We start from the raw sequence: 12,200 nt of genomic DNA, 5'->3' as shown, positions 1-12,200 counted from the left end.
AGCAAAAGCTCTCTCCAGGAAAACATCACAGACAATACCGACACTTCAGCATATTTTGTCTCACTACTGAAGAAGGCCAGCACACAGAAAGAGTTGGCCAATGCCTCTTTCACCTTTACTCAAAAGCATCCACAGCTGGACTGAGATTTTTTGACATTTGCTGAACACAGGTTACAGTCTGTCTCCTCTCTGGCCTCTACACGGGGCAGTTTCACTGCTTTGCAATGCAGAGTAAAAGAGGACACTGATACTATGAAAGCATGGCACACAAAAGGTTTAGGGAATTTCTTCAGACTTAACTTTTTTTATTTTGATGTGAGAGCCACCATTCACCACTAATTAAAGCAGCTCTTGAAATAAGACTGCTCTGGCTAAACTTCCAGAAATGCAGGTTAGATTATTGTTCTGCCCCTTTCCTCAAACCTCTTCTGAGCCCTCACTGTTAATTCTGACACTGGCAGGTAATGCTGTCTTTCAGTCCTGTTATGCAACTTGGCTTCCAACATATGCAAGAACTAACATGTTTCTCCAATGGATTTGCTTTCCCAGGCTCCTGCCTTGTCGGCAATGTGAGGTACTTTGTGTGGAGTCATCTCAATTTCCTTTGAAACCCCATTTTTCTAAATACTTAGATTTTTTCAGAGATAAGAAAAGTCAGTTGTATATTTATCTTGAGCTATCAAACACACTAAAAAGAATCTATCTGAGATTCCAGGCACCATGGCTAAATAATAAAAATACAGTCAGTCTTATGCAAACAAATCTGTACACACCAGCCGCCTCAAAATCTCACAGGGCAAAAAGCTGCTCCTGCCACAGGTTCCCCAGAAAACAAACCAACCAAGGGCTGGTACAGCTCTTCCCATTCTGGAAACATCAGGCTTTGCTTTTAGTCCCTAAATATTGGACAATCCAAACCACAATGTTTTAAGCCACCATCTTTTCTGGTGTTTCCACAAATATAAGTACTGTAATTGTTCATTGTTCTGAATTCTGACAACCCCAAGCATAGATTTATCTTTCAATCCTATCTTTAAATCCGTAATTTTAAATCCATAACCGTACAGTTTTATATGGATTTAGATTTTTTACAGATTTATATAGATTTACTCCTTTCTAGAAAGGGCTATTTGATATCAATCATTAGGACAAAACATATCTCCTGTCTTTGGTTTCTTTTCCACAGCTTGACTAATGCATCAAATTGCCTATATTTTAACAAGGAGCTGCTGTATGTCTGAGAAATAAAATAGCACAATCCTTAGCAGAAGTTCACATTCTTCTGCTTGCCATCTTTTACCCATTTGAAGCAAATATTTTTTATCACCATGTGTCAATAAAAACTAAGAACCAATAAAACTGCCTAGCTTGCATTGTGGGATGCTTTTAAACAGAAATACATCATTGGCATCCAGTTTCTTTCAGGCATAGTGAGTGTAATTCAGTAGAAGGCAAAAGAACCTCATTTACCAGCAATTACTTTTCTCCCTAAAATAACATAATAATAAAAAAAGCCATACACTAAAACAAAACTATGTTTTTAGTAAGACATCATTGAAAAACAAAGGTTTAAATCACCAACATTTCTTTAAGAGGAAATCTTCAAATCGGATGGTTGTTTATCAGTTAATTTCCTTCTTTTTTTGTAATTACCTGTTTGCTTTCACTGTTTTAGATTCTAGGACAGCAGCATTTCTAGAGAGACTAAATCAGGCATTATTAAGTGCTTTTTGCGATTCTCAGGCACGGCATTTTTAAAGTACAAAGCAATAGCTATTTTTGCTGGCTGACACAGTCTAGAGCCCAAAGACACATTATACGACCTTCAGAAAGGCAGCAGCTGGACCACACAATGGTCATTACTATAACCCCTGTCTCACCATCAGCCCCTTTGCCTGGGGACAAGGGACAATTCCAAGACCAGAGTGACTGAGCTCACTGTTCTTGCTACAGCTCCTGCAGCTTCTGTGAGCAGATGCCAATCATCTCCAGACAGCCTTTAGCAACTATTCTTTCAGCAACCTTCTACACTCTCATTTATGTCCTCAAAACAAAAAAAACCAAAAAAAAACCACAAAAAAAAAAAAAAAAAAAGCCCAAAAACTCAACAAGCAGGTGAAGCCAAAACTAGGCATATCAACCAGATTTTTCTACTCCTTCAGAGAGGCTCTCCAGCCACATCAGAAAAGAGTAACTTTCCAAAGCAAAGGAACCAAATGAAGACAACTTCAAGGTGAAGAAAAGGCAACCCTTTCACACAATACTTAGCAAAAGGCATTTTCAATGCTCTTCCACTTCAGTGCTCTGTCTTACAACCCTCTCCAAACAGGGGGACAGAGAGAGAATCAGAGCAGAGCCCATTACATGAGACACAGCTCTCAAGAACACAGACAATGGAGCCAAAGGATGAAAGAATCTTTGTAATAAGCAATCCAAAACCTTAAGAAAAACAGGAGCAAAACAAACCTTTGTAAATTTAACCCAACAGCTGAAATAAACCTGCAAAGACAGAGTTCTTCTTACCTTTGCCATCTGCGCCTGCACGCCATTTGCTTTGAGAGATGCTACTGCTTTCTGTGCTGCTGCAGGACTGTCAAAATCTACAAAACCATAACCTGGAAAATAAACAGGTAAATACAGATTTTCAGTATTATCCATGTGTATAAGCACAGATAAAGATTTTATTTTCATAAAGGAGGAAAATCTTTCCATTCCCTCACACAGTCTCTTAATCTTGCAGTAGCACTGCCACCACACCTCTATTTGTCACATCTTTTCTCCTGAACCTAGTGGGGTTTAAGGGAATGCAGCTTCAAAGTGCCAGAAGATATGAAGCAGAGGGGGAGTGTGGGCAGGTCTTTGTCTGTCCTAACAGATTAAAGGTCCCTGGCAGCAAAAGGGCAGACACACTCAGTGCTCTGGAGTCCTGCCCCATCTCTTCCATAAGAGGAGGTAACACTATGGACTTTCCTGGGATACAAAGTTTGCAGTGGCTGGTTTCATGAGAAAACACTCCTCCCATGCTTTAAAGCCATACAAAGATTAAGCTTCAGAAGAGGAGGGCAACAAGTCTGTGTGGCAGGCTGGGGCCATGTGTGCAGGAGCAGGGAGAGCAGCCTTCCAGCAGGTGGGGCCAGTTCAGGGAGAAATCCCAATGTGTGCTCTACAGGCAACTGCCAGATAGCTCTAGAAGATGGTGAGATAGAAAAGCCTCAGCTTTGGTTAAACCACATCCCTTTCATCTCCCTACTCTCTCTGCTGGAGCAAGGGACAGATCTCTGCCGGGAATTGCTTTGGGGTATCATCTGAACAACAGCTTAGAGGTTAGATCTTAGGGATTAGCAAGGGATAATAATCTGCTTTTAAGTGGCTTTTGTACCCCCAGTATTTGCATTAGTTTAGTATATTAATCAGACAGTCACTTCCTATCTTCTCTTCCTCCCTCTCCATTTTTTTCTTCCTTTAGCCAGCAACACCGGTATGTTCAAGCAAGCCCAGTGCTGTTATGCTCCTAATGGATAGCAAAAACTCTGCAAGTATTTTTATTTTCCTAAAGACATAAAGCAGGGGTAAGAAGGCAAGGAATCGACTTTTCACAACTTTTAAAGTACTGAGCTCTCTCTGACCTTCAACAGCATTCAAACGTCTTGCACATAAAGATTTCAACTGAATTAGGAAGATCTAAAAATCTCACCAAGCACCTATTTAGGCAGCTGCATATATTTCACAATCCACCCAGGGAAAACCCCTACATCTTATTAAGCAATTACAGTGCAGGTAGGCATGTGCTGCTCAGACAAGCTGTGGCCAAGGGCCACATCTTTGGCTTCTCCCTGGAAAGCCATATGGATGAAACTGAACTGCCTGAAAGCTTTAATAATATTAGCACAAGCATATTTATAGCTTTTTTGCAGACATCTCCATTTACTAGGTCAATACACATCCTACAGGAGTCAACCACAGATATGATTTCCTACTGTATCCGTTTGTATTTCTTTTCCCAGCCTTTCTTCCTACTCCTTGGAGACTTCATTGCCATCCTCTCTGCATCAAATCTAGGTATAAGATTATGTGCTCTTATCACCTTGCCCCTCAAATTACAAACATCTCTATTATTATTTTGGTATGCATACATTGTTCAATGTCCAATCATGAAAGAATTCTGTGTACATGGATTTTTTTGTTTCTTGGCTTAAATCTCATCCACAAAGTTTTAAGAAGACTAAAAGAAATAAGAAAAAAGAAACAGACAAAATTATCAAAGAAACTGCTCACTTAAGGAGCGTGAAAAGCACTATTCTATAGCAAAGTCAGGATCTGAACCTTTCTTTTCTATGCTCAGTTTTCTATTTTGGTTTGTTTGGTGAGGGTTTCTTGTCACGGGGAGGACTAGAGAGGATTTTTTGATACAGCGTCACTACAGATTGAGGGACACTGCGATACAGACACTGATAGATTGAGGGACACTGTGATAACAAATCTAATAAACACTAGAGTTTGATCAACTTGGGGATGTGAGGAGTGTTTGACCTTCTCTGATTGCCTCATTTGATTTTCCTTTTTTACTGCAAGCCATTTTTAAATCAGCTTGTCCTACATCGCATTTTCCTTTCCAGTGCTATCCAAGCTCTCTTCTCACTGCAGAGCAGCAGTAAAGCTGATGCTGCTTTGAACTAAAAAACATGCTACAAGAGAGCAAGAGTCCTCCCTGGAAGCCTTTGCCCTCTGGAAGAGAAACTTCTAGGAGGAAGGAGATACAATTAGATGCAACTTCTAGTTTCCTATATGGGAAATCCTGACAAGAAGCCAGAGCTGTCAAATGGGAAATCAGAAACATCTTGGGAAGTGAAGAGATGGCTTGGATCAAACACTGAGAAAATTACTTTTTAGGACAGTGAGGTGGTCTTCTCAGGAAACTAAATTGTTTTTTATTTCTTACCATTTCCATGCCCAACAATTAGGAGGTAAAAGTGCAAAAGTAATTTTAACATTGTCATTAAAAACAGATAATGAAGTTAGATTTTTATATTTAGCATCAGTGTACAGTGCAGGTTTCATGCCTGAAGGAATAGAACGGAATTTATTTTTAATCTGACTTTCTACACAGCACAGTAATTATTCACAGAAAAGTTAGTTTTGCTTGTAAATAAGAACCAGAATGTGTAAGAATATTCCAGTGTTGTATCATAGATATCAGGTATATCTAGCATAATAAATAATTGAGGAGTAACATTAGTCCATAATACCTAAAGCCATTAATATCTTCTAAGAATTTTTTCAGTGGACACAAAGGGTTCTATGACCATATCAGAGATCCAGTGGAGTCTCGAGACAAAAAATCCACATCTTAAGCTGCCCATTATGCATTCTAGTATTACTACTCCCAGTCTCACTGCAAAGCTGTTCTTTTTCCTTCCCTCAAGCTCATTTCCATTCCAAGTATCTTTTTCTAGCCCTCCCCCCTCCTGACACATCTCTCCACCACACACAGAACATCAGGACAAAATCACTCCATGGCTGAAAACCCGTCCAAAGAACATCAATCTGCCGCAAGGGAAGCCAAGTTCCCAGGCTGTTTCAGCATTCAAGTATCCTTACAAGAACCCTGCAATGCTATATAACAGAAAACCAGGCATGATGCCTTTTTGTACAGTTCCCGTTCTTCCACGTAGATGTTTACAGTCTATGTTAGTGACCTACACTAAAATATTTCATTTGTTTACAATCTCACTTCATTTTTTGTGTCTCGGGCACTAACTAAATAGTGTTGGTTTTTCTGTTTGGGTTTTTGTTTGTTGCGTTTTTCTTGTTGGTTTTTTTGTTTTTTTTTTTTTTTTTAATTTTATTTTATATATACTTGTCTGGGTGGATGAAGTTTAGCCCCCACAAAAGCTAAACTGGGTCTTGGAACATCCTCTCCAGTGTTCTCCAAAATGTAAAAGAAGCCCCAAACTTCCTGTGCCGAGAGTCCTTCCCTCTTGTCCAGGCTGTGGCTGAAGTGGGTTGTGCTCCCTGCCAGCAGAACTGGGCTGCTGTGGCTGCCCCTGGCAGGTGCACTGTGGCTGGGTTTGGCTGCTTCAGCATCTATCCCTATTCTCTTCCCTGTTTCCTCCTGGGAAGAGGTAGGAAAATGGTTGGAATCCTCCCTGGGATGAAATTCAGATCAGTGTCTGCCAATCAGATGCTGCTCTAAGAAAATACATTTCTTTTTCCTCCTTTAAAAACAAGTGCAAGCCTCACCAGACTGTCCCTCTGCTAGACTCAAATTCCACAGCTTTTTTTTCTTTCCCTTGCATTTTTATTGCGTGTTCACTGCCTTGTAAACATTCTGGTCAAGGGATTATACATTTTTTCCCCCCAGTTTTTATGCAGAACATCATGAAAAATGAACTCAGATTCTAAACCAGAACCTTCAGATTGTGCTCACAAGAATCCATCACCACCACAGGAAACCAAAACCAAAACTATTTCCCCTTTCTTCCTGAAGCATCCTGACATTTTCCTTTAAGATCTCCAAACACAAATAAGGAAAGCTGTGTTGTCCCCTACTGCTTTGAGAGATGGGAACTGAACTCACCGCTAACACGAACCCCTCATCTCAAGTGTACTTAGACTGAGGGTGACTTTGGTACTACAGTGCTACAAGTCCTCCAGGATCCTGAGGTTTTTTTGTAGAATGGCATATTGCAAGTTCCTACATGCAAGCACATACACAAAGAAACCCAGGACAAGACTATCTAGAATAATTGCTAAATCTTTCCTTTAAGAAACACAGTGCCTATAATTTTGTACTGGCCTGATGCCATTAGGGCTAAATAATTAAATTTTAAAAATAAAACCAGTATAAGGGTTTTTTTTACCTGTGGGGGAAAGAAAACAGCTAAGCATCAGCAAACTGAAGTTTATAGCTAGCTGCAATAAGTGCTACCCAAATACACTGGCAGACACTAAACATCTCTGTCTCCTATAACCTAAATGGCTGGGGGCCTCCTGGTCTCAGTTTCTCAGTTCCATAATTAAGCTTGGCAGCAGGTTCAAATGAATTAAAACTGAATGTCACTATTTCCTCAACAAATCCCTCATCCTTGTTTTTTCTTACTTGTCAGGAGAAGACCAGCAGAACAGCAATTAGTGGTAAGCAGTGCAGTGAAAAAGAACCAAGCATACACTAATTAGGTCACTCGCCAAACACGTTCATTTCATTGGCAGATTTAATCAATGTTTTCCTGAAATGTCTTAAATCTCCTATGCTAATTTAAAGTTTTGTTATTGTTGTTACTTTAAACACAGATGGGATGCCTGGAGATTTTCAATTGCTTTCCACAAATCCATTTCAAAATAACAACCCCTCATACAGTACAGCATCAAAATTTCGGCACAGGTTTTAGGAAATGGCCTCTAATTTTTTGCCAACATCTTTGTGCCTGCAAATACCTACGGGTGCAATTTTGTGGATTTAAGTAATTACAGGTGTGCAGGGCTCTTAGACATCAAACTCTGAATTGCCCTGATGGATCGGGTACTTAGGGGTAATGCCAAATAATTTAAGGGACTGCTTGCCACTTGAGGTTCCCATAATTCTTGTGAAGTGCTGGATGGTGACACAGAGCAAAGGTGAGCTTCCCCTGGCACACATGGGCTTTACACTTCACCTCCAGGGAGCTCCGCTGGTGTAGTGACAGGAATGAGAGCCTTGCTGCCCTTTTGGAGCATTGAGGCAGCTCCTCAGTCACTGCTGAAAGCAGCATTAGTTACTCAGAGTGCACATGAACAGCAGTTTTGGGGTATCCTAGCAGTTTGGTCCCCCAATTAGTGCTTACAGCTAGCACACCAAAGTGCCTTTTTGCATGGAAGATGCTCTGTCAGCAGTCGTCATTGCTGTCGCCATGGGAAAGGGAGCTGCCACGGCTGCTGAATGAATCTGCACCACACCAGCCTGCCCTGCCCTCCTTCCTGTCCTGCTGCACAGCCTCAGGGCCCTGCAGAGGCTCCATCCTTCCTGCTGGCACTGCCCCCAGCACCAGCCCGCCCACGGCCCCGCAGCCACCAATGGGTTTGAAAGAGCGGCATGCAGCCAAGCCACAGCTCGGCAGCCACCTGCTCACCCAGGGTCAAAATAAGATGAAAAAAAAGGCCAAAGAGCAGGAGGTGTTGTTTCCTAGAAGTAAGGAGTGGAGCTCGCTGGTACGCTGCTGAGCTGGAGCTCTGCAGACAGGAACCTCTGGCAGGGGGCTGTGAAAGGAGAAGCCATGACAAACGAGGGAAAATCAGTCAGGGATCGTGAGCTCTGAGCCTGACCCTGACACAAGGACAAACCCCACATCTGACCTCTGACCAGGTGCTGCTTTGAATCACTTGAATTCAAGTGAACCAGTACTCTCCGTTTTCTGCCTCCCACACATCAACACAAGCAGAGGCAAGAGATGGAGACCAGCCCCATCCAGCCAGGAGACTGGCATGGAGTCTGGGCACTAATTCAGCCAGTGCTCCTGGCTCACTAGCCTTGAAAGCACCTAAATACATTGATGGGGAGCTCACACATACTGAGGAGCTCTTCTGGTTCCACTGATGCCAACAAACTCACTTCATCAAAAGACTTAATGGTTGGTTTCTGTAAGTTAATATCTTTGCTTCCTTCCTGACAGATGGAAAAGGCCAAATATCCCAGGCAGCCCCTACTCCTGCCAGGCCCTCTGTACTCGGGGCTAACGTGGGCGTTTAAGGGAAGTTGTGGCAAAGCAGGAACTCCAGCTCTGACATTTTCCCACATTGGAAAGCTTGACTTGGTCACAACGACTCCTTTCGGCAGTGTAAGACAGGTAAATTTTGCATAATATTACATAATAGTGGAGAAACTTTTAAAAGATGAACACAGATTTGCTTATGTGTAATTACAATTCCATTATAGCTAAACTTTTTTTCCTAGGTCTGATGTATCAGAACATTTGGAATTGTGCTTCCCACCAGCATACAATGTTTTTTAATGTAAAAAAGTTCCCAGTCCTTGTTTCTGACCATCTAGAATTCAATCTATCAGATCTGAAATCCAGAACACAGAAGACTGAGCATATCACACAGGTTGGGTCATCAAGGAGTGTAGAGGTTGTTTGGACAAAAAGGAGGATAAAGTAATTTCAAGAGAGTGCTTGCTTTTTTCATCAATGTTTCTACTAATGCTATGTAGAGACTGGAAATTAAGAACCACCCTCAAAAGGAAATGTGATGAGGGAGAGGAATACCAGCCTAGGGAAGAGGCAGCAGTCAAAATTACTTGATGAATTAAGAAGCCATTAAATAAAATACATTTATCACAAATACCTTAATTTAACTTTATGATATCATCTCCACATATCTATACATAGATATGCATACAGAAGCCACAAGCATGAAGTTTTGACACAAACACTAGTATAAGTATGCAGTTAAGCAAATAATATAATCAAAGATAATATAATTATGAGAGATGTTTCTCCTTCACACTTAGAAGAAACCTCAAGGATTTCACAAAAGCCTAAGTTAATTTGAGTTTTCAAGTTCACTTTTGTCCAGCACTTATTTAGAGTGTCTCTTAAAAGGCAGTATTTGTTCTGACAATCAGTCTGCAAAAGAAGTGATTATCTAGTAATTTACTATGCAATTTTCAGACATTGTTTTATGCTCAGATAAAGAACCAAATAAAAGTTTTATAAGCCTTGGAAAATTAGAGTTAGCAAGCAGAGAGGTTGAATCACCCTTGAACACAAAATTACCAAAACCAGCTTTTTCTTTCATTGTTCAAATTGTGCTAAAATATTCCTACAGCTCCAAATGCTCAGAGTAATAGTAAAATAGTCTACATCATTACTATTTTTAAATCTCTACTTTATAAAAATGTTCTCAGTGGCTAGAAAGTGGTGAATCATCACCTTTTAATTAAAACAGCTAATATATAGTTAGAAAAATAATTGGAAGTGAAGACTCTTAAATGCAAGAAAGAAAAGATAGTCCCTTCATTTCAGATCACTCCCCAGAGATGCACCTACATTGTTAAGTATGCATATACAGCTGATTTTTTTTTGTTTGCTTTAGCTTGATATGGAAATACAGCACAAAACTGTCACTTTGATTATGTTTCTGCAGTGATTTCTTTTGCTTCTTGCTCCCCTTTATAACAAGAGAACTGCAGAAAAGCAGCACTAACTAACAGAATTTTTAGAGATCTCTTTGCAAACACATTCTTAATTTGAACATTCAATTACTTTGAATTAAGCAGAGCAATATGAATACAGGTTATTATTAATTGCATTGAGTAACTAATGATAATATTTTAATGCAAAACTGAAGTATGAAACTCATGATGATCTTTATTTTAAACTGCTTTTAAATTATTTTTGTCAATCTCTGATAAGTAAAGGAAACAGTACAAAGACACCTACAAAATTTTGCTATGTGGGAAAGAAGTACTTATACAACAAGTAAGTAACTATATCTATATGCATATTCATGTCTGTTTTCCTGGAACTTCATGCTTCCAAAATCTTAGTCTCTGAAGGAACAGAAGCAGATCTCAAAACTGACAAAAGCTCTTTTTGAAAGATGGTTACAATAACAACTGTGAGGGAGAGAGGCATAAGAAGTTATGAATTTAGCATATACACCTATCAAGAAAACAGTATTGCACTTGAGTACCCTCTCAATTTCCACTGCATTCCTGGCAATTCAGAACAACAAAGAATAGCAAACTGAAGAAAATCCTAGAAAGAGCACAAACATAGCCATAAAAATCCAGATTTTGCAAATGGCAGAACACAATTTGTTTATCCCAAACAATATGACAAATATTTGGCGCCTTAAAAGTGAACCTACACGTGCGTGAATACTTATGGGTAACCCTAATTGCAGCACGTCACCAACACAGAGACCTAAGACTTTGTGAGGACCTGTCCAAGAACAAAAATCTTGATGAAAACAAACAGAGGGAAGTTGAGAACTGTTTCCTAGTATTTGCTAACAGCGTGAACTTAGATTAATCACACAAAACCAATGATGGAAAATTCACTGCTCAAGTTACTAAATATGGACTGACTAAAGAAAAAACACTGTAAATCTCACAGTGTCAGAAGAACAAGAGATAAACACACTTTTCAATCTTTAACTTGCAAAGTAAATCTCTCTGCAAGTCCCATTGATTCACTGTCAAAATTCAAAATAAAGAGTAACTCTATTTTTAAATACAGGGATATCTTACATCTACAATTGCTATTTAAACCTATGTATGATTCAACATTACAGTTATTTACCACTATAACATTTTTATCAATACATTAGTTGTATAATGTAATCATTAAGATTATTTTCACTAGATTTCTGTAGCATGAGACAGTCATTGTGGTTCTGCAGCTGAGCTACATTTCACACTTGAAGCAGTGATTGAAGAAAGCAGAATGTTCTCCCAAAGAAATACCGTAAGAGGAGTGCTTAGTTACATATTTATATAAAAGGGAGGGAAGGATACAATAGCTGTTTCTTTCCTTGACTGGAGAAACACTCAGTGTCTCACAATATTTTGCAATACCCAGAACAAAATAACCAGAATTTGCAGTTTCAGATTTACATCACCTGCTTTGAGATCCAGAGTTACAGTATCAATTAATAGGTTCCCTGAAAAACTTGAAAGGAACCCTTACACCGAAGACTGGAAAAGGGTTTGCTTTTTAAACCACTATTTTTCATATTCACTTTCCTCTGATTACAGCGATGTCCAGATGCCGAAGTTTCAAAATACCACAAGAAAGACTATTTTCTCGGTATTTCCAGACAGCAGGAAACACTGACACTCTCATGAGAAAGTCTGCTCTTCTGAGGTTTCATGCTCAGTTATGCAGACTCCAGAGCTTTACTTAGCTTGGATAATGTTTGGGTAAGATATGAAACCAAATCTCTTGAGATTTGTCCATCACTTATTTTAGACCTGAGCGACTTGAGTAAAAAACCTGGTGTAGAGAAACAGTTTAGGAAAAAATCATTCAGTCATTATATCTGAAAGCTCCCAGTGCCTGTGTAAAACAACTGAATTTCTCTTCTAAATATTGGACCTCAGTTTACCCAAAGCTAAGCAAGTTATCCACCAGCTGTTCACCAAAAAGGCACATAACCTAAGAAACTATGAGACTACTTCCATCTCCTGAGGACTAGTCAGAAATGAACATTAATACTGTCCT

At 39.7% G+C, this 12,200-nt stretch overlaps 1 protein-coding gene across 2 annotated transcripts in view; it reads right to left on the bottom strand.

Moving 5' to 3' along the window:
* RBMS3 (RNA binding motif single stranded interacting protein 3) overlaps nucleotides 1–12,200 on the bottom strand; it is a 692,310-nt gene that overhangs the window by 248,205 nt on the left and 431,905 nt on the right. For both annotated transcript variants that reach the window (XM_031058909.1, XM_005423389.2), the window contains one exon: nucleotides 2,524–2,615. In XM_031058909.1, the coding sequence (XP_030914769.1) occupies nucleotides 2,524–2,615 (92 nt within the window). The remainder of the gene's footprint in view (nucleotides 1–2,523; nucleotides 2,616–12,200) is intronic.

Source organism: Geospiza fortis, unplaced genomic scaffold (assembly GCF_000277835.1).
Source record: "Geospiza fortis unplaced genomic scaffold, GeoFor_1.0 scaffold231, whole genome shotgun sequence".
Taxonomy (NCBI): domain Eukaryota; kingdom Metazoa; phylum Chordata; class Aves; order Passeriformes; family Thraupidae; genus Geospiza; species Geospiza fortis.
This window is presented reverse-complemented; position numbering and strand designations above follow the sequence as displayed.